This window comes from Halichoeres trimaculatus, unplaced genomic scaffold, assembly GCF_033239565.1.
Source record: "Halichoeres trimaculatus isolate MK-OKI-2021-1 unplaced genomic scaffold, fHalTri1.1 fHalTri1_scaffold_3, whole genome shotgun sequence".
In the NCBI taxonomy this organism is placed as follows: domain Eukaryota; kingdom Metazoa; phylum Chordata; class Actinopteri; order Labriformes; family Labridae; genus Halichoeres; species Halichoeres trimaculatus.
The window spans coordinates 30,751,463-30,777,981 of NW_027437181.1; the positions used below are offsets into that span (position 1 = coordinate 30,751,463).

A 26,519-nucleotide genomic window follows, 5' to 3' on the forward strand; every position below is an offset into this window, starting at 1 on the left:
GCAGCGAACGTGGAGGAGGGTAGCAGGCTTTTGCCCTCAGGCCTGCCTAATGGGGGAGAGCGCCTCTTTGAGCATAGCAGTTTTGCGGAGGGGCAAAGGATGAGAGCCTCTGAACTTGCAGATATAACTGGCCTAATAAAAACCTAAAGGGCTGCTCCGTTGTCCTCTGACACAGAGGAGCCTCTCCTCTCTGGAGAAGTGCGAAGCGCCGGCTGAGGAGCTCTCGGTGTGGGCGGATTCCAGCCTCTCCTTGACCTGGCCACTTGTGGAGGATGCCGGGCCAATCAAGAAACATGCATGTGCATTAACGCCTGGTGCGTACAAAGCTGAGCTACAGGCTGTAATTTCAACCTTCAACAGTATGCAAAACCTTGATGCTAATAAGTTATTATCAACCGAGCAAATAAGCAAAAAATGCTAAGTTTGACAAAAGTGGTGCAAATGTCATCTGACTATCAGTCTAATTCCTCCACTAGGTTTCAACATATATGTTCATACAGCTGGGAAGGATGTACAAGTGAGGGTTTTAATTGGAGCCATGCAAGGTTCAAAGTTGAGCTTTAGCAGAATTAATTAAGTAAAGTTCAAGACATTCCAAGCAACAGTGGTGCGTCAAAACTGGCAAAAATCATCTTTTAATGCCTGAAGAAGTAAAGTATTTCAGGAAAAATATTCTGACAGAATCTCTGAGACTCCTATGGGACAAAAGCAAGTTTAAGCAGTCCTTTCACTAATCCTGAAATCTTTTAGCTGAAGGTGGAGATGCAAGGGCAAGGAGGAATGATAGCCGCAGTCTTATAATCCACCAACTTATCAACAAGCAGAAGAGTGGAGGTATGAGCGTTTTGCCTGACATGGTTTTCTTTAGCAGCTGAGCTTTTGTCCAGCTGTGTTACTACATTTGTCTTCCCCTTCGTCCCTTGTCTCCCTTCTTCTGTCCTTGCTCCCTTTCTCCAGTTCACTCGTTTCCTGTGTCCAGTTGTGCCTGCAGACGCGGCTGCGATGATGAATCTGTGGCTGCAGTGTGTCTGTGTGTCTGACATCGTGATGTATCTCTACTGGCCTTAACTCCCTCTCTATCTCTCTGCCTCCCCTCTTTTTCTCCCCCTCCCAAGTCTCCTTTTCTCTTTGTCTTTGCCCCTCTGTCTCCTGCAGTCTCTCCTTCTCTCTTATTCTCTCACTCTTAATGACTAGGCATCACCCGGCCTCCTGCCTTCGTGATGAAACAGACAGAACACACAGACCCACCACCGACAACAATAACAAACAGGAACTGAGCTCCACGATTTGCCCATTGATTTTCACTGGGGGCATTTTTGAAATAGCTCATCTGACCTTTCGGCCAAATGGTGGAGAATGGAGGAAACAGAGGCGCGAGACTACTCAACAACAACAAAAAATCTCTGCCAGTGTATACCTGAACAGCATGCTCTGCAGGTGATGGGGTTTAGAGGTTGGTTCCTTGTATAAATACAGATAAATAAGAAGAGAAAAAGAAACACTGATGCTGATTTTGAGGGTTTGGGGTTTGATGGCAAGTTTAAGCTGAGACAGACCAAGCAAACTACTTCAAGGAGAGTGCATACAAATCTCTTCTTTAAACTTCATGGAGGACTATTTTATACAGAAATTAGCACCCTATGTTGTTTTCACAGGTAACATTTAGGTGTCTGCATGGGACAAGCTGAAAGCTCTTTGACTGTCCACAATGGATATTTTTACACAGCTGGTTAAGATGAATGAGCTGAAAAAATTATTTTGGGAATCCAAGAATCTGTTTTTGTCTAATCTTAAAAAGTGAACATTTTGATGTGATGGTTGCACCAAAGAAAAGAGAGACGACAAACTATTTAGGACAAGGACTTTAGACTGTTAAAACAAAGTTTCACCAAACAACACATGTTGGATTGTCAGGAAACAGATGTGTGAGCTGTAGCTCAAAGGTAAAACAGATCATCTATTAGCTGAAGATCAGTGGTTTCAGCACCTGCAGTCCACTGGGTTGAGAAGTCCTTGGGCAAGACAATGAGCCTCCAGTTGTCTCCAAAAGTCTAGATTTTAGCGTTTGCAGGTGGAACTGTTACAATGATAGTGTGCTGTTATTGGAGCATGAATGTTTGTGTGTAAGGGTACATTTTTGTGCGCTAAATGTAAGTAGATTTTAGGGCTGAACAATTTATCAAATTTAAACCAACATTGCAATGTAACCGAGTGCAATTTTCAAATCGCAATTTATAAAAATACAATTTTTAAAAAGTTTCATGTAACAAACTTGGAGGGGTTATAGTATCTTGTGCTCCTTCTTCCTTAAAACCAGCAAAAGTCAAAATGCTGTTTTTCTGGCAAAAATGTTACATGTCTACACGGCTTGAAGTTAAATCAATCAGTCAATATTCTTCTGTGATTGTGATATTTAAATAAAGATATATTATTTGTATCAATTCATGCCTTAGTCTATTTCATGTCATCCTAACATGTAGGCCTGGCCCTCTTACTAAAGGATGATATAGAATGATTTTATAAATTGTTTTTAGTAAATAGCGCAAAAGATAACCCCCCCCCCCCAAAAAAAAAATAAAAAAAAATAAATAAATAAATAAATAAAATAAAATAAAAAATAAAAAAAATAAATAAAATAAAATTAATAAATGAACAAATAATTAAAATTGCATGCTAAATCGCAATATTGGTCCAAAAAAAAATTGCAATTAGATTATTTCCAAAATCGTTCAGCCTTGATAGATTGTTAGGGAGACCTTGATGACTTTGAGTCTTGAGAAAAGATGTGAAGTGAAATATTTGCCACATGTTGTGTAATGTAAATTACTTTGGGGGTAAGGAGGCTGGAAATGCTGGTGTTTTCAGTAGGGATGAGAACTGAATTAGGTACTTTTAAAGGCCTTAACCAATTCCATCTGAAGTACCAATTCATGTACAATCAAATAGTACTATTTTTAGATACCTAAATACCTAATACCCATCCTTGTGACTGTGACAGAGTGGAAGAGAAGGTAATTTTCCATGCTGAACATGAACAGATGATTGCAATTTTATATACTGAGAAACAAAATATATTAGAATGAAAAACTTTGAGATTGTATTATTATAGAGATTAATATTTATCACCAAATACCAAAAACCGGGCATCAGTATTGTATAATTTCAAATGTGAAAGGTACCATCTCAAGTTGTCAGTGATTAACATGTGGATCAGCTTTCTGAGTTATATAATGTGACTGAGAAAATTGTATTTATTTGTTTGTTTATATGTAGGTAAGAGCACATGGATTCAAATATTTCATGTTGTACACTCTTAAGCTCATTTCCAAGTTTGTCTGGTATAAAAACACATGGATGCTTGATGTGCCAAAAAGCTAGCAGAATATAAAGAGACAATTGTAGTATTATTATTTATGCACAATATGCTTAATAATACAGATTAACAATAAGAGTTGCTTTCATTTACTTATCAACAAGCCAACACACTCCGACTTGACAGTTCTAAGTACTAACGCATAGGGGAAGCAACAACAAGCTGACAAGAGAAAAAAATGTCCCCAAGTATGAATCCAACATATCTAATGATTTTCCTAAAAAGCTTCATCACAGCTTAGCCTCAGAGAAGAAATACAAAAAGAGCAGTAGCCATTGTTAGTATTAGCACCATGTGCCAATTGGAGAACTGCAGAAAGTTTACAAAAGACAACTCAAAGCTAAAGCAGTTAATAACGAAACCACTAGATTTACAGAACTGATCTGCTTTTGTCAAAGGTAGAAGACCAAAAATTTCAGCAGCTAATGGAGCATTGAAACAGAATCTTGAGTCAATGTAGACGTATCAGTTAGTTTTTGCTTACAGGAAGGTATCAAGAGTAAACTGAGTAGAAGAGTAAGTAAAGCATACAAAGCATCAGGAAGGGGGCAAACAACTCAAGTAAGCGCCATAAACAGCTTTAAGAGCGATCAGACCCAGTGCTGCCATGCAGTGTTAAAGGCATTGGTCCAGTTAGTCTGTTAAGTTTGACAACACAGAGGCAGAACAAGGACCTGAATAAGAAAAATGAATTACAATAACTGGTTTCATGCACAAGGGTACCCAGTTAGCATTAAAAAGATTGAATAGTCTGGGCTCTTCTTTGTTTGTTTTGTGTCAAAAAGTCAAAGCAGAGAATTTCTGTATGCATAAACAACATGTGCATCTTTACATGTGCATAGGCCGAAAGTAAAAAAGAAAGAAAATGTGTGTTGTAATCTTGTCAGTATTGCCACCATCCATTAGGAGAACGTTATTGTTAACCTTCAACTATTAGCTTCAAACAATTCATATAATGCAGACTTCTAATGAAACCAAACTCACTTGAAAGTCAAACTGAGCCTGACCTCGAAGTTTGATACTGTTTATTTGCTGTTTTAAAGTTAAAACTTAGTCATTAGACTCGGGTCTGCACCTGCCTTTTTTGAAACCAATCGCCTGCCAGCTTCATTTATATGCCAACACTTGGTTCAAGTACATAACAAGCTGCTATTCCATCCCTCTAAAAATGATTATGGTTAGGTGGTTGTGGTTGTTTTCTCTGTGTGTTATCAGGGGAAAGAGTCTTAAAAGAGGCTGGCTCCTCTGCCACGTCGCCTGGAAAAGGATGTTGGGCTCATTATCCTGATGAAATTTGCACAGATGTGTGAGCTGCTGACAGACTTTGCAATGACACAAACAGCCAGCTCAGGTGATGAAAACCAGAGAGGCACGGGGGCTGAGAAACAGCGGCCATTTAGTGAAAAAAAAGAAAAAGGTGAGGAAGGATGGAAGGGGAGAAGTGTGTGTGTGTGTGTCTGTGTATGTGTGTGTGAGTGAAACAGGGAGTTGGGAGTCTTCTAAGTCTCTATCTAGCGGGAGAAAGCATTACATAAAGTAACAATTTCCAAAGCACCTTCTTAAAATTCCAGTTGAAAATGAATATGTGCATACGTGCACGCGGCGCCTCCTCACGAGGCACTAATCTGGCCGTATCCAGATGACGAGCGGACTGCCACTTAACAGGGAGGAGATCCACTTTGATCACATGGCCCCTGGGGCAAACCTATCGCGCTGCCTATTACGCGGCTTCATTTGCATATGTGGGGCTTATGGGTAGGCTGAGATCTCGTGTGAATGTTCTAAACTGCAGCAGGGCTCAATGTTGCTAGAAAGAAAATGTCCAGGAGAAAAGCAGAGAGAAGACAGAGCGCTGCCAGTAGCCAGAGGAAAGAGAAGTCCACTTGTCACTTGAAGGTCAGAAGTTCAACAGCACAGACTGGCTGAGAAAATCCAAAATTTAAATACTTTGGCTAAACAACAATACTGACTTGTCCTTGAGCATTTATCCCTACATGTGAACGGTTAAGAAACCAGCATTAACAGACTTCGGTTGTACTGGGAGGCAGTTTATAGGAAATTTATACAACTGTGTAAGTAAAAATTAGAGTGTAAGTGAGAGAAGTGCAAACATGCTCAGAAAACTTTACCCGGATAAATAGAGAGATTTTTAAAAGGGTGAGACTCTTAGAAGAAACCCCATCTGCTCCTTAAGTTCTATTTAGACGACAACAACAACAACAACAGGTGAACAGAGCTTGTTTCATCCGCCTGCCTACTCAGACTACTCTATGAAAGCTCCACGCAGTCCTCTTGATCCTTGTTAGCGAGCCAAAGAGAAAAAGCACCCAGTGAAGTTATTCTGAAGTAAACAAAACGCAAACACAAATGCAAACTTCCGCTGTGACAGAACAATTTTGTTTGCGTAAACAACATTAACCAACCGCTAAGAAGAGTGGTCTACTTTCTGTGGTCCACAGGGAATTTTTCCATATACAAGACCTGCTTAAAATGAGACGGAGATGCTGAAGTGTATACTACATCAGTGAAACATTTCCCTATTTGCAACACTCTGTTAAGCGCTGACTTATTACTTGAAGAAGGAAATAGCTCCTTTGTCGCAGTTAAAGTTAATGGTAGAGCATGAATCGCTGCATCAAAAACCTCCACTGCACTCACTGAACTATAGCTGCAATTTGACATTTGTGCAAAGAGGTTTGCAAAGAAATTATCTCTCTTATTTGGCCAGTGATAGATACTCTAGTTTTGCATTTTCCAACAAAAAAATCAATAACAAAAGGGGAATTAAATGTAAAACCAAGTGCAGAAAATCGATAAAAGTATATACTTTGGTAATATATTTAATGTTTTTTTCCCCCTTTAACAGCCAATCTACCAAAATGGAGCTCAGTGAATATAAAGTCCAAACTGGGTAAAAAGAAGTAGGGTGGAGTGGAGGAGAGGGTGGGTGTCTTTGGTGCTTAAAAAAATCATATTTCACACTTGGGCACCAATTGGTGCAAATAATTTCTCAAACTTCTTTAAGTCAGACTTTAAATGGCATTACATATGTAGTGAGGCATGAAAAATTAATACGCCAGAGTCGGGAAAATGTCAAGGGTAATGATCTCGGCAGCAGCTTACCTCCTTAGCTTTCTGTTTCAGTCGAGCTTGCTCTGGGTCCTCTTGCCTGGAGCGACTCTGTGGAGTAAAGGGGGGGAAAACACAGGTTAACAGCTGGTTTAAGGAGCCCCCCCTATGCACCCTCCCCATCCCTACTCTCATCTGTTGCTGGAGCAGCAAAAATAGTGCAAAACGGGAACAGGATACAGAGGTGTCAAGGACATCGTATTTGAATTCAGAGAAGTGCAATGGAGCGCCCCCCGGGGGGCGGTGGCCTTTAAACCCGCTCCAAATCCAGCCCTAAATAAGCCGCTGGAGGGGGATTCTAATCAAAAGAGGTTATTAAAAATTCTGCACGAGCCAGCACACACACAGTCACACACAGGGCAAGGGATGTGGTTAGTATCAGTGACAGTGGGTGTGAGTGTGTGTCACTGTGATCCACTGAGGCTGTCCAATGCTGTGTGTGTCTGTGATTGTGTCTGTGTGTGTGTGCTTGTGTGTCCCTGCGTAGCATTGCTATTTTAATCAGCAGCAAAGATCTGGGTGAATGTGCTTGTCCCTGGGAATCCTTCACCACACAGCCAAACGTGAACATGTACGGCTGACCACTGCAGGCAATACAGGCAGAATATGGTGTAAATTCATGGTATGGATACAGTATTTAAACCTTTATTTTTAAATTAGGGCAAAGCCATGAGAAGATCTGTATGATTTTTTATTGTCCAACGTGTCTTTTTGCCAACAATCATCAGTCTTGTGAAATCTCCAGTACTATAAATATCCCAGTTTATTTTATAGCAATTTTGTTTGGTAGATCACTTCTACCCATACAAATTGGCAACCTGTCTGCTACTAAATGATGACGACTTCAGGTGTCGTTAAATGTAGAAGACAGAATTTTTCCAGCCTTTATTTGCATGATTTATCCCAAGATGTGAGTTTTAAGTTGGTGTCAGAAAGTGACACCTTGGAGTAGATTGTTAGATCCACTTGCACGTTGGCATTTTATTGAAGATATTTAATGTTATGTAACTTCAGGTTGGCTCTGGACTACATTATGGATGTTTGCCCCTTATGTTTCTGCTTTCCACACATACTGTTCTCCTGAGAGCAGCCATGGTTCATTGAAAGTGAAAGATACACTCTGAAAAACAGACACAAGGAGTCATCTGATACCAAAACCTTGTCATGCTTCAACAGATTCTGCATTTTCAAGCAGAACCTGTAAAAAGAGGTAAAGAACTTAAACAAGATTAGTAAATATAATTTGTCTCGATAAAAATTTGAACAAGTACAACAAATATTAGTAAGACCTGTTTTGTTTTTAGGCTTCATATGTCTATTTGATTCTGGATCAGTCAGAGGGAGAAGAAGCCTCAGTGTTCCACCTCCCTTCCTCTTCTCATGGTTGTGGAGCTGCTCCTTCCAGCTTTCCCGCTAATTGGCTTTAAATATATCAGGCGGTTCACGTACTGGTCGGTATCTCAACTAAGACTAATGTGTTTGCCCTGCAGTCGGCCGGAGCATCCCTCCAGACTTGAGTCATGTCTTAAATGGACAGAGTAGATGAGGAGGGGAGGGCTTGTTGTGAAAGGAGGAGGAGAGAGGAGATGGGGATGCAGGGGATTATTTTAGTGGGTGTTTTCTTGTTCAAGAGGTTAAATGAGCGGGCGCTTGAGCAGGAGAGGAGCAAAGCAGGCAGGCAGGCAGTGAGGGAGGCGGGTGGCAGCAGGGAGGGGGGGTGGTACAGATGGACTGTTTACAAAGGGCAGCGGTGCCACTGGCATGCTTTACATCTCCTCTGTCAGCTGCCCTGGTTTTCCCACTTACAGGGGAGAAGAGAGGGGAAAGAGTAAAAGAGGGCCGGATAGTAGTCTGACAAGCCTTTTCATAAAATTTACGCCAAGTGTGATGTACTTCAGTCATTTACAGAAATCACACTCTGGGACTATGTTCTATGTGTATTATCAGTGCATGATGATGCAGGGGTTATTTCTGGTGCTGTGTTCATTGTTTTTTTGGCCAAGCTAGTTTTTTTTCTGTTTCATATCCTAGAGCTCCTGAGGGCTTTTCTTCTATTATTTAGCTGAGGGTTGAATGTGGAAGCAGTGATACCAACTCTAAGTTATATACTTTGTAAATGTATTCTGAAAATTTTGAGTATAGTAGTGGGTAAAACTTCCCTGCCTAACTGCTTTATGCAACAATTTTTGCATGCATGTACTTATTTTTTTTTCTCTTTTGCTTCATAAATTGCCAAAAATTAAAATATTTTTCAATAGCCGTTATCAAATCTGCCTGGATTTTTGTGGATTTTTCTCTCAGTGTAATGGTTAAATGTTTTCTATAAATAGAAAATGATAATAAAAGAGGACAAGTGCCTTAACATGACATTTAGTATTTGGACAGTTATCTATGGGACCATGAAAAGCATAAAAAGTCAGAACTCTGACAGCATAAAACTACAGGGAAAGATACAATGGAGTGATGCCAGATCTAATGTTAAAAAAGCTGTAACTTTTTCTCTTCAGTGAGAGTCTTCTAGAGGGTTTATTTAGGGTCAATCTTTCTTGTTTCATTTTCATCCACTACAGGGATGAACTTCTGTCAGATCAAAATTACAGAAAAGAGCAAGCATGATTAAATACGAGGAACATTCCTGTCACTGGATTAAAAGCATGTTCTCAGCCAGTGTGGTGTTGAAATATATCCCACCAGCAAGAGGCAAAACATCTGCTTTCCAAACTTTTCTTGAACTGAAACGCCATGGCAACAAGAGCAAGAAACCATAGACATGGCTCTGAGGTGAAGTCCAGCTTTCCTCCGCAACGCTCACGAAATCCACATCACCCTGAGGTGAGCCCCTCCAACAAGAACACGGCCAAATTTGCAAAAGTTCCTGACTAATCCTGTTAATAAGGAGAACTGTTGGGAGTAGTAAAAACAAGATAACACTGTTAAACCGTGTAGAACTATGGGCACAAAGCGTATAAAAGCATCCCTATACATTTTTTTAACAACACACTTTACAGTATCGCTTTCTCGCTGAGGTAATGTCTTTTTTCACAACCAGGAGCAATGCTATCTCTTCCTAAAGAAGAAAAAAGACAGGTCAGGGGGTTTGGTGGCCAGTGTTCATCAGCAAGAGGATTTCTAATATCCTGCATGGCAGGACCAGAGCGTAATAATGCGATTAAGACAGTGAGGTGTGCTGCAATGAGAATCTTTACTGAGGGACATTGGCTCCATTCAAAATTAATTAAATTAACCTAGCTTTCTGCTAATGTTGCACCGCAGGGCATTTTCATTTGCAAAAAAAGATTCTTTCTCTTTTTTTGGTGATCTCTATAAATTTCAAAATCTTTTTTTTTCTTTTACAGATAAACAAACGCCTCCAATTGTAAAGGGCTGAGCATGCAACAGTGTACAGGTATGAAAGTGTTAACCCTGTCAAAGAAAGTAAGATTAAAGACCTAATTGGTGATTAAGCACAAGTACTCCTGTTTCTCAGGTTTGTTTGCTGTGGCCTTTATGCAGCACTAATCAACCTATCCACAAAATGAAAGTATGAAGAGTTACTTAAGTATTTACAGTATTCTTCAAAGAACAAATGGTCACTTACATTTTACATGAAACACAGTTTGAAGATGTTTTGGAGAAACATTAGTCTCTAAAGGTGAAATGGAGCTTTTAAATACAGACTAGGGCATAAGTAAGAATAGGCAGCAGTAAGCTTCAGTCTTGAAAGACTTCAACAAGTTATGACGTTAACCGATTAGCACTGGATGCAAAGCTTGCTCTACTCCAGGTGTTTACTACACTGCAAAAAACTGAAATCTTATCAAGTGTTTTTCTCTTATTTTAAGTGAAAATAGTCTTTGTATACTTGATATGAGCCACATTCAACTGGTCAGTCCAGAAAAATGTATTGTTTTAAGTTATTTAAAGACAACAATGAGGTATGATTTGCTTGTAACAAGTAAAAAAAACCTGCCAATGGAACAAGAAAAATTGGCTCAAAATTTTGCTTAAAACTAGAATAATGTTTTAAAACAAGTTAATTCTCTCTAGCTTCATTGGTACATTTTTTTTATTTGTTGCAAGCAATTCAGACCTCATTTTTGGCTCTGAACAACTTAAAATAAGACATTTTTCTAGACTGGCCAAGTGAATGGGACTCACATTAAGTCTTTAAGGCATTTCTACTTCAGACAAAAACACTTGATAAAATTTCAGAGTTTCCAGTGTTTGATTCTCTGCTTTTAGTTAAGTTAGCATCAGCTGAATGTATCAGAAAACAATGATTTCAACACAAAGCTACAATATTTTAATGTATTTAACTTTACCAATTACCAAGATTCAGTCAAAATTTATGCCTTAAGATTTTAAAAGTTTTTTGAAGCAGTGGGTATCATTTGTTTTTGTTTTTTTTTTATCAATTTATAAGAATGGTTTAGTCTGCAATTCATTCCAGCTTGAGACAATTTAAAGTCCACATGTTTTCGACTGTCTTACAATTCAGGGGAGGTTAGGGACAAGCGGCAATCTCAGACAATGAGAAATAAAGCCGATACAGAGCAGCTAAAAACTGTAGTTAATGAAATTTCCACTTAAGGCTGACTGTGGAAGTTCCTGAAACAACACCAACGTCAATTGAAAATATTTTACATCCAAACACATTTCCGGCCTGACTCAAAGTGACTTCAGTCTGGAAGCTCATCCCTCTAATGGCACAACTGACCAGATTGACAGGCAAGCATGCTGTAGCTGTTAAGGAGGAGTGTCACATGACCTCGATGATAGTTCTCATGTAGCAATTATAGACTTAAAGGTTGTGCCTGTTTGTTGACTGTGATGAACTCCACTTTAGTATTAGGAGGTATATTCACCGTCTCAGCAGTTGGTACAAAACGCTGCTACTTGAATCATTTACAGGAAAATCAGCTCCCTGCTTGGGCTTCTGTTTGGATTTCAAACCGACTCTAAAATCTTAATCCAAGTTCACGAATGTTTCCAACTGTAAAAACTTGAAACTGCCTTGATCCTAAACACATCTCTGTCAGGATCTGCTTGAGGTCATGTTTGGTGAAGAACACTGATCAGGCTTCAGCCCCCACACCACCACACCAACTCCCTGCTTCTTTCTGTCACTCCAAATCTACAGCGTCTTTGACATCTTTCTCTGGGAACTGTCTGTCATATGTTTTTATGTATACTGTTTTTTTTATTTATTTGATTTGACCCTCTTTCTTTACTTTATTTCCTCTGTGTTCATGCCCTATGGCCCTTTTTTCATTTTATCTGCTCTGTCTGGTTTCATTGTATTATTTTAGGCACTTTGTAACAATGTTAAGAAAAGTGCTTAAATAAAGTTTATGATATTTACCCACTGAGGTCAACACAGCTTTTTCTCAAGTTGGACAAACTCGTGCATATGACGCATTTGTTAAATAATGGCGGATATTCTGAACTCCTCTTGTGTTTAAAGTAAAAAAATAATAATAATTAAGTTTCTTATGTTGAAGTTCAAGTGTATAAAGCCAACATAGGATGAGCTTAGTGCGTTCAATAAACATTTTATCTAATATTACAAAAACATGGAGTGTTTTTCACAAAGTACATTTCATTGCAACAAGTTCCTCTTAAAACAAAATAATCCATTGCTTTGCTCCAGGGGAGGTGTTCAGTAGCTCATGCCTCATCTAACTGCATCTAAATGATGTCAAGGAAGGCATTTCATGATAAAAATGTAAACTGGCTAAGTAGCATTGCTTTTTAACTCAAACAACATTTCTTACTCACTGTGATTTTTTTTTACATACTTTTAAATGCTTATACTGTAACAATTCTGAAATTGTTACAGATTATTAAGTCCTTTGGTTAAAGGATTTTTCCTTTTTTCTGGAAACTTTTTTGAAATCTCTTTTCACTTCATCTCTATTCCAAATATTCCTCACAGTAAACAAGTTTTCTGATGCAGCTGATTTCAAAGAGAAATCTCTGGCTGTTTGTGGAATATTTGACGCTCTTTGTACGCAATGTAATGTCTCTGGTACTTGGCACCAGATGTTCAGAACAGAGTAAAGGCCTAACAAAAAGAACAATCCAAAGATGGATCCTCTGACACTTCTCTTTTTCAGAACTGATGCTCTGTTTCACCTGAGCTGTCAGCGCTTGTGATGGAGAGATGTTGTGCAGGTTGTACATGGTGCAAGGCTGTTTGAGTGTCTGTGTGTGTGTGCCTGTGTGTGTGTCAGCTCTGTGGTGTATGACAGCCGCGTAGTGCACGAGGTCCCCCCTACTCGCTTTGTCCGGGAAGGAAGAGCCAGGACAGAGGAGCCCTGGGGCCAGGAGCCTAAGAGGACACAGGGAGGTCACTTCATCCTCTGGTGTCACACTCTAATTCATCTGTCAGGGCCCGCACAAGAGCAACACAACACAGCAGTACACGAAAAACACACTGTTGCATGGCCACATCACTCAGTTCTCTCAGATTCACACATGCACACACACACAGTAGTTAGGTGGCAGTAACTTACTTTAGCGGCTTTTAACAGGATCTCCCTCTCCTGCTCATCCTTCCTCTGCTTCTCCATTCTCTCCAGCTGTTCGAAGAAGCGAAGCTGAGAGCGAACGTCTGCAGTCTGTTCATAGCACTCATCATCCTGGTAAAGAGATAGAGACGCAATTACTGTGACGGCAGCAGCTGAGGACACAACTATAAATACTTCTAATACTTCTGTAAGGACTTGAGCACAAGTTTTCAGTACTTTAGGGCTGCCTCTCAGTGGATCTATACATGCTTAATTAAGCACACATACAGAAAAATTACTTCTGTTCAAGTACAAAGTGCAGGAAAATCTTTATAGTTGCAAAACAGAATTCAGGTCAATGACAGAAAATATAAAAATGGGAGAATTGAGGAAAAAAAGTGGAGGATTATTCCTAAATTCTTTTTTTCAGTGAAAACATAGTTAAAATGAAACACAGTCCACAAAGTTAGTAAGTTACAAATCTTGCTGAACAGTCAATTGATATTTGATTTAAATTCAAAAGAATACCTATAGCTTATACATTTCAGTGACAGATATATCTTTCAGTTTAAGGGTTCATTGCCAAGTTATCTTCCTATAATGCTTGAAGAGAGGAGTGTGACGGACAAATATTCAAATTGTTGCCAAAGACTCCTCTCTAAGCTGACTCTGAGATCACAGGAACACTTTCATGAGATAAGAAAGAAAAAAGGGAAGTAAAGCCAGTTTACAAATGTGGGAGATGAACTAAAAATAATTTAATACAGCTTTTGGACAATTTTGCATGATTCAAAGTTTTCAGGTTTCTCTGAGTCCCTCTGACATTTTAACAATTGAATGCATTTGTTTGACATAAAATAAATGTTACCAGCTGTTAGTGCATTGATTGTATCTGTGGTGAAAGTTTCCTCTATATCTCAGTGATGCTGCCTTTTTAGGATAGAATAGAATAGAATAGAATAGAATAGAATAGAATAGAATAGAATAGAATAGAATAGAATATTCCTTTACTGATCCTCCATAGGGGGATTTTTTTTGCCACAGCAGCTCACAGAAAAAGTGCAATAAATGCAATAACAACAGAAAATAGAAAAGTAATAGAATAAGAATATGAAATTAGAAATTTAAAGAAAAAAGAATAGAAAAGTAGAAAAATAACATTATTTACATATTTACATTAAAACAAATAGGTACAGTACAAGATCAGCACTTGACCATAACAGTGAGTACTGGGATGATTTGCAAAATACCGGGTGGATGTGCAACAAAAAGCCAGTACAGTTTTTTAAATGCTGGATGGCATAAGGTGAGAGATTGGTTTGTTATGATGTGTTATGAAGTCTTATTGCAGTTGGGAGGAATGACCTGGGGTGCAGTGGGTGAGACTGTGGGGGACTTGAGTAGCTCCTTCAGCAGCAGACTAAGACTCCCACCTGCAAGACGGAGCACTACCGCAGGTCATTCCTCCCAACTGCAATAAGACTTCACCTTTATCACCCCTGATTATATATACAAAAAATTAAAAAATCAGAAAAAAACTTACTTTAAGTAACTATCTTACACATAAAAGAAAAAGAGTGAGTCTGGTTACAGGGTATCTGGCTGAAAGACATACAATAATGCACTCTTCCCTTGAAAATGTTGTGTTGAACCAACTTTAAGCACAGCTACACAAACATATCTGAACAGCAGACCAAGGCTCACTAACTTCTTTCTGCAGACTAACTTCTCTCCCTGCATCTCCTCTTCAATGAAAAACAGAGGACAAAGCATGAAAACAACTTTTGTAGGTCATCAGAAGTTAATAGGATAATTGCTTATTTTACATGTTTGTGTGTTTCTGTGAGCGCGTAATTGTGTGTTACTTAGTTCTACTTTCCTTTGCTCTTGATTTCTTTATGAATCTCTTTTTCTGAGTGTGTGTGTGTGAGTGTGTTTCCATGAGTGGATGAGAGACGCTGGGTGGCACAGAGCACAAAGACACATCAGAGAAGGCTCATCGCCAGCCTCCCTCCGCCCCCTCCTCTCTGCCTCTCTCATCCAGCTTCCCTCTTCTTTGTTGCAGCGCTGAGCCTGCACTCTTGCCGTAGCTCCTGCTGCTGCTGCCGAGGCCCGGTTTGCTCTTTAAGGCCGCTTTGTCTTTTGGTCTTTTCCCTTTTTTTTTCCTTCTTTTTTTTCGCTGATGTCAACAGAGTGGCTTCACAGAGCTTCATGCCTCTCTAACACACACCTCATTTACAAAACCACAAAAAAGGAAGAGCAGGAACGAATCGGAGAAGAAGTGCAAAACAAGATGGGGACAGCAGTAGTGATGCTCTTCTTCCCTCCTCCCCTTCCTCTCTTCTTGGTTTTAGGAAAAACACCTTTTCAAAGTTTCCTCCACTTCTCTCAACAATGCCAAGGTTTTTGGAGATGGGTTTGTGCTTTAATGTACACCAATTAAATGTGGTTTCATGGTTATATTGAAGAGCTGTGAGAGGTAGACGCCCCAACAACGGAGAAAGAATGCAGGTACGCAAACATTAAAGTTCTTTGTACTTTAAGTTTTAGCTGACTGAAGGAAGTCGAAGCTCTCCTGTTTACCAACTTAAGGCTTTGGGGCTAAAAAGATTCCTCATACTAAGTTTTAAGGTTTAACGTTAGTGGTAAAGTGACACAGTGTGACAGAGATAAAAGTGCATGTGTGAGCATGCTGCTGTGTTTGTGTGTGGGATACAAGCATGACCACATTCAAGTTTGTGGGGTTGTGTTTTTGTGTTTGCTGAAGTGCTGATGAAATTTCTTCACAAACTTTAGTTTTGATTCTACAGAGTGCACAATCTCTGCTCATTTGAGAGATAAGCTACTTGCAACATGCAAACATTTGGATAACAGAAGACAGCCGACATCATGTGGTCTGTTCTGTCCTACAGAGCAAACGGTAAATGGACTCTGTTTATCTGGCATGGCATCAGGGGCAGTTCAGGGATAAGTGTCTTGCCCAAGGACAATTCCGCATGTTGACAGCAGGACCTGGGATTGAACCCCTGACCTACCAATTGCAAGACAACCGACTTCTCATTTTTCTTTCTTATAAAACAAAACAGAGTGGTAGTTTCAGTGGGTTATAGACAGGACTGACTGTACATTAGGGACAAGCAGTTAAGACTTGATCAATCCTCTAACTGCTGTCAGCAGAACTTAGGAGAAATCTGACTTAAACTTTGTAAAATGGTTGGAGGAGTGCAATGTGGGCAGAGGAAAAACACATTTTTGGAGCAGCTCTGTATCTCACAAATAATAACAGAAAACACTGACAGCAGTATTGTCTGTTGGTCTGTATTCACCTAATTTAAATGTTATACAAATGGTAAAAATATAAATATCGCTGTTTGTACATGTGTACCGTGGCTGTATTCGCAGATTTTCAATTCATAGATGACTGAGCTGTTGGTTTGGCTGCCCCGTGAAGTGTCTGTTCAATGCCCTTCAGGAACAACTGGGGATCTGAGATGGTTCAGCCTTCTTTAAGACCTGCACAAAGTTCCTTTAAATGTAGCTCTTTGTGTTAAAACCTAATTTCCCTAGAAAGACTGGATGGATGCTGCTATGAGGTGTTCTTATCCAGCTAAGAAGCAACTCCTCAGCTCTTTCAGGTGGGTCTCAGTTTCACAGTAAATAGTAAGTCACACAGCAGTTTAGGTTACTATATAGCAATAGGTTACTACAGCTACCAAATTTCTTTTTAAGTCTTTTAACCTAACATCCGGATTCAGAATTGTTTCAAGTAAAGAGAAGGGCTGCAAAGACAAATCAATAAAATTGATAAAAATCGATTCGTAAAAATGTCGACAACATTTTTCCATAATCGATGCACTGTGCTGCACCATTACTGTATTTAGTTTCTCTTCAGTTTATTTGTCTTCTTCCTTTTTGTTGGGTCATTTAGTGGTTGGCAACTAAAGGTGGATTACCGCCACCCACTGGACTGGAGTGTAGATTACCTTGGTTGCAGGGCTGCAGGGCTGTACGCGTTACATGTAAACAGATCAGCGTGGCGGAGGAAAAGCCGAGCCGGCAGGTGAGGGAAACGAGTAAACACATGAATAATAGCAGAGCCAGAGAAAGCAGTTGGTCCAAAAAATTCCAAAGTTTGGGAGAATTTCAGGCTGAGTAAAAGCACACGGCGTGTTAACTGCAACATTTGCAAAAATGACCTTGGATGGCACAGCAGGACGACTGCAATGATCCAGCACTTAAACCCCAAATGTGTCGGGCTCGGGGAGCTTAACAGCGAGGTGAGGAGCTACGAAATCTCACATACACTCCTTTAACATGTTGTGAAATGCTCGGTATGTCTTCTAGGACTTGTTTAGTCTTTCTATTAAATAGTCACCCCGTTTGAAAACCACAAGGAGTTCATAAAACCAACGTTGGCATTAGCATTAGCTGCTACAGATAGTGGTAGGGCAGAGGGGGTGAACTGTTTGACCTGCAGGTGAAAACACTGAGGGCACAGCCTTTTCACCTGCAGGTTTATTTGCCTTTTTGGCCTACTAAGTTCTTAATTTGATGACATAACAATGTATTTTCTATTTATTTGGCCATACTGTTGATTCTTTAAGTGACAATACATTCATGTGATTCATGTTCCTTTTTTTGTGTAACATTACAAATTTAAGTCGATGCATCAATGCTCGATTGGCTCAATTAGAAATTTTGTCACACAACCAAGTCTATTTCTGTCTGTCAGACCAAATGTAAAAATTTTCTGCTTTTCTACCTTGTAATAACTGAAGGATAGTAAACTGGAAGTGAAATGTGTAAGGGAACTGAAGAGTGGTATCTTTTGCAGCACATTACAATAAACACACAATGCACACAAATCAATAATTATGGTTTTGAGAAATGGAATCAAGATTCATAACAGCAATGCTATAAGCTGCAGAGGATAAAAGTCTTAAAAGTATGTGTCTGTGTGTGCAGATGTGACTGAGAGTGACAGCTTGGGTTCTTCCTACCTTACAGGAGTCCAGTCGATGCTGCGCAATTGTTGAAACTTTTTCTACCACTGTACGAAGCCGTGACTGCGTTGCGTGTGAGAGGAACGTCACTGCCTCCATTGGGACTTCTGTGACTCCAAACTTCTTGGCTGTAAGAGACACACGCATGTATCAAGAACATGACCAGTTTTTTTGTGACCACCATCACTGATCTCAAAACATCTCTCTCACAAAACAGATACAGTTTTTTGTTTTGTTACTCAAGAAAAAAAGCTGCTTTCTGGAAGATTGCACTGATTTGATAGAAAAATACAATTACACAATTATTAGGTAAACAGCTGCACATATAAGGTAATTGTTTCACCACAAACACACTTTCCATTTTCAGTATCTCTACTCTTACACACCCTGATCTCAAATACACAGTCACCCTGAACAACTGTCTGGATTAGTACACGCAATTAAATCCTAGAAATAGGAAAAAGTTAATTTGTTTCACAGTCTTAGTGCTAATTCCAGAGTGGCTTTACTAGCTAAGCTCCTCTGAGTGTGTAAACGACATTGACCATCTCTTTTCACAGCAGAAGGATAATTTAGTTTCCTTGGAGCAAAACTCGTCTGAAGTCATAACAAAAGAGAGGAGGACAGACTTTGGTAGGGTTACTATCTGTTTCCAACTTCCTTTTAAATTATTCCATTACCATAATTTTCTCTCTGGCACCCTTTTAAGTAAACCACACCAATTATTTAAATCAGCTGAACAATACATATACTCCTCAGCCGCTCAGGCTTTGAAATGGATGGTGGGAGCCCTGTTAGCCTCATAATTACAGTGGCAACACATGTGGCTATGTCACAAGGTCAAAGAAAAACACTAATAGGCTTCTGCTTCCTCAAAATAAGATCTTTCAGGAACATTAATATTTCAAAGAAAGTTTAAGAGACTGAAGAACCACACTCCCAAGAGCAAAAACAACTGCTTTTTAACTCAAACTGAAACAAATGACTGTTTTTCACCTCAGAAAAAGGGCCTTTAACACAGCTAGAAAGAGACAGAAGATCATAGTAACGCTGAAGAAATGAGCTTCTTTTCAGCATTTAGGACAACAGTAATAAACTGCTACACAGAGATCTTCAGCTCAATGGATTTTTTTTTTTTTAATTTATGCAGGCATAATGGCTCGACAAAGGGTGAAGTCTGTAGGTCTGTCAGTCCACGAGCTTAAATCAGAGTGAATTTCCCTATGATGTAAAGTTATGAGATTTGTTGCAGATGTCAATGGTTCTAAAATATTTTTCCAAATGATTTTGAAGATCATTTGACATTGCCTGGAAAATATCCAGGCATTGAAATCTAAAAGTAGATGTACAGCAACATAGACAGTATGGAAAGTATGCATAGAGCTTTTGGATGCACTTCATTTAATTTGGTGTTGGGGTGGTACCTCTCACATTTGAAACCATATGGTACCAATGCCTGGTACCTGGCAATTGGTATCGGTACCCAACGGTAAAAATTTCTGGTATTTTTTTGTGTTCATGAAGTAAAAAAAATATCAATTTGTTTAATCATAAAATGTAAATTCTTTTCAATTTAACATATTTCTTTTTCAGTTTATAACTTTTTAATGCTGTGTTCATGTCCGCCGAAAATCACCCACTCTTCCACTCCCTCACAGTCACAAGAATGCATTTAAAGGATAAGTTCGGTTAATACAGCTTTTACATTGTTTATAGAATGATGTAGAACAAAATACTCGCCCAGAAGGCTTCCCTGATCCAAGCAGTGCTTCCAGAGATATTTAGATCCAAAATCGTGCAGCGGACGTCTGTATAATGGGATCCATCGGGGCATAGACAGCGCCGCTCCTAAAACTGCATTAATCGTCCAAAAACTCATGTTATTCACCAATATTCCATCATGATCCGCTCCGGGTTAGTCCTCTACTGCAGTCTGTGTCACTCCAGACAGGGCTGTGTGGCTGTAATGACCTCTGAACTGACGAAGACTTTGTTTACATTTGCTCCTTTGCACATGCGCAGTACTCTCTGGAGAGCTGACTCCACTTTCTCCTTTCTTTGAGGAGCAATTGTAAACAAAGTCTTCATCAGTTCAGAGGTCATTACAGCCACACAGCGGATCATGATGGAATATTGGTGAATAACATGAGTTTTTGGACGATTAATGCAGTTTTAGGAACAGCGCTGTCTATGCCCCGATGGATCCCATTATACAGACGTCCGCTGCACGATTTTGGATCTAAATACCTCTGGAAGCACTGCTTGGATCAGATAAGCCTTCTGGGTGAGTATTTTGTTCTACATCATTCTATAAACAATGTAAAAGCTGTATAAACCGAACTTATCCTTTAAGTACCTAAACATGGTACATTTTGATTTTACGTAAATCGGTACCAGTCTATGATTGGTACTTTTGACAGAATTTGGTCGGCACCTATAAAAGTACCTAATCCAGTACCCATCCCTATTTGATGTAGACTATTATGTCCTCTGTTGGTTCTGTCTTGCACTGCCTTCAGGTCAAGTGTTAAACCTCTCAAATATCTTAAATATATGCGTTAATTCATTCATTCATTCATTCATTTATTCATTATCTTTTTTCATTAGTTCTGTTAAGGAGACAACCTATCTTGTCATTGGGCGAGAGGTGCATGCACACACTCACACCTTCATGTAATTTAGAGTCAACATAAAAAGCATGTGTTAAGACTGTCGCAGGTTGGAGTGCAAGAAGGTAACCCACACAGAGAGAACTTGCTAACTCCACAAGAGACTCCTGCCAGGGACAGGATCCTAAAACTGGTGAAGCTAACCACTTTATCACTATGGATTTAAACGTGCTGTGAGGAGAATCTGTTCAAATTATCTGCAGCACCACCTTTTGGCCCAGAGTCTCACACAAACTGTTGTGAAGATGCGACTTTTAACAAGGCCTGTGTTTGTTTTGGAAATAAATGTAGATTGGATGGGAACAAATTTTCTTCAAGTCAACTTTTCACCAGATACAATGCAACAAGGTAAGGTATTTATCAACAGTTACATAGCACTGTTGTTTGAAATGTGACAAGCGTTGTATGTTTGTACCGTAGTTTAGTAACCAGCCTTATTTAGCGCTACTGGCAGGCTGGTGCTCTAAGACATGTCTGTAATGTGTAATCTTAGAGCACCAGTCCTGCCAGTCATCTACCAAGCAGAGCTAATGTAACCTCACTCTTCATTTCATTGATAGACTCTCAAGTTTGAACAGACCAGTGCAGAATAACTGCTTCATGTACTGGTGTATTGTTATCATAGAGACTTTGATGTGCCATAAAGCAATCCTGTCCTGCAATACACAGTCAGGAAGCTAAGAAGTAGCCATTCAAAATAACTTGCATAGGCGCAGATAATGTCATTTTAAAGTGTGGACTACGATCAGGCATATATCTAGAAGAGTTACTTTTTCAAGATCACTAAAGGCGCGGTCACACTAGCAAACCGTACCGTGCTTAAGCATGCTTCAACCCTGAAGCCCAGATTGTTTGGCCCGTGTGACCCCAAGTGTGCCACGATTCACTTCTCCGCTTGTAGCTTAGCCCTCTCCAAAATGTAACTACACATCGAAATGTTACAGATTGCAAGCCCTGTCATTGGTTCACTGATCAGGATCCTTTTTACTGTATTTATACCAATTCCAAAATTGCCACATATCGGCTGTTCATCAACTGTACATGGACTGTACATCTTTCCACCTCAGATATTTCCTTTCCACTCTTTTTGTAACACCTTCCAGCTATTTTTAAGCTTCAGTACAACATACTATGCTCAAAATCCCTGTGACAAAGAAAGCAGAAAACATAGCCAGAACAAAAGGACAATCTGACCACACTGCCCCCAAGTGTTTCGGAGGAGTAGTGCAAAAGCAATGCAGACACATCAGCATTGGGTCAACCACGAAGTATAATCTGTTGACACTGAAACTGATGGCCTCTTTCGCCTTCGAAAGCCATATTTAGAGCACGAAAGTCAAGTTCAAATCAAACCAAATTTCCAATTGGGACATGTAACTGGGCTGTGATGTATTTATTGTCGACAAGCTAGTTTAGCTCTTGTAGATCAGCTTCACAACTACTGATGATTCTGAAATCACAAGATAGTAACGTCAGGTTCAAACTGTGTTTTTTTATGTTAAATTAGACCAGCAACAATGTTCAACAGCTTTACTGTGTAGGAAGGCTCACATGTTTGTGTTGACCTGTCGCAGGTCAAACTTGTTTTCTGGTATAACTGATTTGATATGAGCACAGTATGAGGCACTACCTTTGTTATGAAAGCAAATTATGTCCAAGCTACATGGATATATGCTCAGAAACACATAACATCTTATCAGCCATTTCCTTTTGTGACTTAACTCTAGGAAGATGGTTTCATTGTGTAATTTTTTACACATAAATGTTTTTCGTATATGAAGATCCCATTTTCAGGTATAAGAATTACTTTGAATAACAAAACAGAAACACTGAAGATACAAAAGATTACATTTAGCCTTTCTGGGGAGTGTGTTGCATATATGCCCTGTGATTCATTGTCATTTCAGTCATCTTATGTGAGTCCACATGTATAAACTGATGTGTTATGCCTTGCTGTATGTGTGTGCTCATTTGTGTGTGTACAGACCTTTAAGACATCAGTAGACTATCATTACTTTGAGGAGATTTTCTTGAGAGCTCCAGCTGTGCCTGTGTTCTTGTTCCTGAGATGGAGGCTAGAGGAGCACTGTTTTGCAGCTTCACAAATTTAACTGTCCCCCCACCTCCTCCTAAACAGCTAAAGGACCAGCCAGGAGAGATTTTCAGAGGAGGGAGAGAGTGGTTAGGGAAAGAAGGGCGGCACAAGTGTTTGTTCAGAGGGGATGAATAAGAGAGGAGAGGAAACGAGACACAGAGACATAAAGGAGGAAATAAAGACAGGAATAGAGCGAGGAAGCCAACAACCTCTCCTGGAACCATTACCAGAAAAAAAAGACGAAAAGAGGAATAAAGGAATAAAAAACGGGGATCAGGGCTTAAGTGATTTAAAACAAAGCAACAAAGAAAAGATGCTAGAGCCAACTTTCTGCAGGGAAAACAGAGGGGCAGGGGAGGTCACAGTGAAGTTGGGGCAGGATGTTTAACGGTGAACGAGGAAGCAGAGCTGAGTCCAACTTGGTGCATTTACAGTGAAGAGGAGCAGCCGAGGCTTTCTGATTGAGTGGAGCTGGCAGGCCGGGGGAGCCTCCCTCGGACTGCTGTCAGCTGAGAGCGCAGAGAGGCCAATCACTGACACAACAAAGCTGCAGAAGTGCCACTTCCCCAGCAGGGGGCGCCCTAGCCTCCTGCCCTGTATCATGCTGCGTGCCCCCCTGAGGAAAGATTTATATTTTTAAACAACCCCTCTGCCCCAAGGTGACGGGATAACAACCATGCCAAGAGTCCACGTAACGAAACATGACCTGCAGGCCTCGGTGCTCCGCTCTAAAGATACTTTAATTGAGATGAAACGAGATGAGGGCGCTAGACTCCCCGTCACGCGGAATTATGCTGTGTGTTTTTTGATCTGGTGCACAGGAGCAAGATACTAGGCGCAGTTTTATTTTGAGTAATAATGCTCATTATACGTTTTCACAGGTTTCCCAGCACAGAGAGAGCCTGGAGTATATTTCAAGCAATAAAATTGACTGCCGGCAGCAAAAAGAGGTAATGAAGACACTATCACTCTCATGTAATGCTGCAAACAAACCAAGAACTCTCCACCTGTATTGATTAGCACACGCAATACTGTCTGCTATCAGAGTGTCAGGATTCACTATAAAGAGAGACGGAATCAAAATCTCACTGCCAAGTCTCATTCCTCTAAACTCTGTTCCTTTAGTCCAGAGGACAATCTGACAGCCAGCCTTCAAAAGACAAACCCATAAAGTATTTATGTGTGTGCCTGGGGTCCAGTGAGTTCAGACAGCCACTGAAGAATTCATTAAAGGAGGTGAAAGAATTGTTAAGTGTATCAAATTTAAACCGAGGCCAAACAAGAAAAGGCTCAGTCTGAACCACAGAAGGAGAAAATCAAAACTGTCTTTAGTGATGACACTATAAATACAGAAACAACATGTTCCGAACAGAGAAGACAACAGAAAGGGATTTCATCACTCCAACAGCCTGGATTTTTAGCTCTGGGTTGTGTTTAGAGTGGAAGCATGAGGGTAAATTGTTTATGTGCTGCAATCTTTCTACACTGCAAGATAAAGAAGAGAAACTTGTCTCACCTGTTTCCAGAATTCGTCGATGGAGAAGTCCTGGGTGGAGAAAGGCCTCGTCTTTACATGAGCGGATCTGCGTTCCCACAAGTTCAGAGTTGGTGGCGAGTATTCTGGCGCTCTCTTCGTTCAAATTCACCCCAGCCATGGAGGCGACATCATTGATGTCGTCATCATCCCTGTAAGACAAATGATTACAAAAATGCATCAAAACTCATTTGTGTTTTGGGGTTATCCAAAATCCTTAAATTTTTTAATAGTTTAAGGAAGAGTCTGAACAGGTGGGTTTGCAGAGCAGATTGAGTTATCATGGTGTTTCTGCTGTCCACAGGTCAAAGCTGCAGTTACAAAACAGACCAACTAGAAAAGCAGACCTCCACCAAGAATATTGTGATTGTCACGCAACACTTTAGTCCTACTTTAATGTTATACTCCCTTTCAGCAGACTGTCACCATAATATGTGACCTGACAGTGTTGAAAATTGTGATGAATTCATATTCTGGATCTTAGTATCCACAATATTGGCAGGCTCTGGATCCTACTTTTACATCTGTCAGAAATTACTGTGACCTTGTCTTGTGTTGTTTTGCAAAGCAATCCGACCATTTATGGTGGAGTTATATACACATATGGTGAAAACGGCCAATGATAAAGAATTCTTTAAAAACATCCTGGATCCAGAAGATAATCCGAATCACCTCCAAAATGTTATCACTTCTTCCTTATCCCCTTTTGAACATTTCCTGAAAATTTGATCAAGATCCATTTGTTTCTTTTTGAGTTATGTTGTTCACGGACAAACAAACAGACAGACAGACAAACTCTCCCAAAAACATAATCTCGTTGTTGGAGGTAACTATGCTATGTAGTTTCTTTGGCCTCCATCACAAACTGACTGGTAGTGGTGATCAGCTCACAATGCAAGGTTAGACCGTGTCTTTGCTAGCATGAGAAACTGGCAATATGAAACTCAAGCACTCTTAACGCCAGGAATACAACAGAGTCGTTTCATTGCGTGTTGACTGTGTGCTCTCTAATCCATCAACTCACACCTGCTGCACGCCAACGATGAGCTTCTCTCTATTCTTGTTTGGGCTTTTAAACCTCAAACCTGCTGACTTCTGGCCTGGTTGGGCTCATTTAGCCAGTTTGTTGTCGTCAAGCAAAATACAATCTGGTTTCAATACCGTTTGTTTCTTTTGAAAGTCACTGAGCAGTTTAAAGGGGTTTCTGTTCGCAACTTAAGTCCCCCTAACCTCCCACTTGGTTGGCATCAGGCAAAAATAGGACTCTTGCATAGTTGATACAGAGGGCCCCGATTTCACGAATTGCAGCAGCAGCTCAAATGGGAGTTTGCCCATTGATTTGAATAGAAACCCATCTGATCTGGTGCCATGATGGAGCAGAGCCGGATGTATTTTGACCATCAAGTCAAAGTGTAGAGGAGATATGTATGTTTGGGTTTGTCTTATGGTCTGGAACTGTTTATCTGTTATTGTATGTATATTTTATGTTAAAAAACAGCAATAAAAATACTGGAGGAAAAAAAGTGTAGAGGAGATATCTGACGTGGGGGTGCTTGAAACAAAGGACCCAGAGGTCAGAATCTAGGAGCTTATGGGAGAACAACAGCCTTGACCAGAGGATGAGCTGCCTTCTGGGTGAGGAGTGGGCAGGTACACTGGGATGCTAGCAGTAAATTACAGTTGATAACCCAGATCCTTGGGTTTGCAATCCAAGCCAGGGAAAACATAGAGTTCTCAGTCGTCATGGAAATACCAAGGATGGGATAAGCCTTCTTTTGGGGGAAAGAGAAGCTTAATGTTTTCAAGGATGAGCTTTGGATGGAGGAGAAATATCAGCTAGGATGACCCTGCTGCCTTAGAGAAGTCATGAAGCCTACAACGGGTAAAATTTGATACTACTCCTTTAAAATCAAATGATCTCTAATGAAAAATGTTTCTTCCTAAGTCTGATACTAGTCCTCTCCATCTCCATAGCAAGCAGAAGCAAAGCTTTTTTGGGAATCAGAAGCATAACAAAGCAAAACGTGTTAGCTTGCAATTCTGCTTAATACGCCACAAAAAAAGGTTCCAGCATAATGCAAAGAAATAGCCTTGTCTTGAAACCCTACAACATATTTTATATTAGTATTCATGTCCTCTCTTTCTAAAATGAACTCTGCGATACTGTGTTACTATGATAACAATATGCATTAGATTTCCCAAAGAGT

At 40.0% G+C, this 26,519-nt stretch overlaps 1 protein-coding gene across 2 annotated transcripts in view; it reads right to left on the bottom strand.

Moving 5' to 3' along the window:
• LOC141787433 (transcription initiation factor TFIID subunit 4) overlaps positions 1–26,519 on the bottom strand; it is a 129,153-nt gene that overhangs the window by 68,493 nt on the left and 34,141 nt on the right. For both annotated transcript variants that reach the window (XM_074665784.1, XM_074665783.1), the window contains 4 exons: positions 24,295–24,464; positions 18,012–18,142; positions 13,018–13,143; positions 6,497–6,553 (listed from right to left, as the gene is read on the bottom strand). In XM_074665784.1, the coding sequence (XP_074521885.1) occupies positions 6,497–6,553; positions 13,018–13,143; positions 18,012–18,142; positions 24,295–24,464 (484 nt within the window). The remainder of the gene's footprint in view (positions 1–6,496; positions 6,554–13,017; positions 13,144–18,011; positions 18,143–24,294; positions 24,465–26,519) is intronic.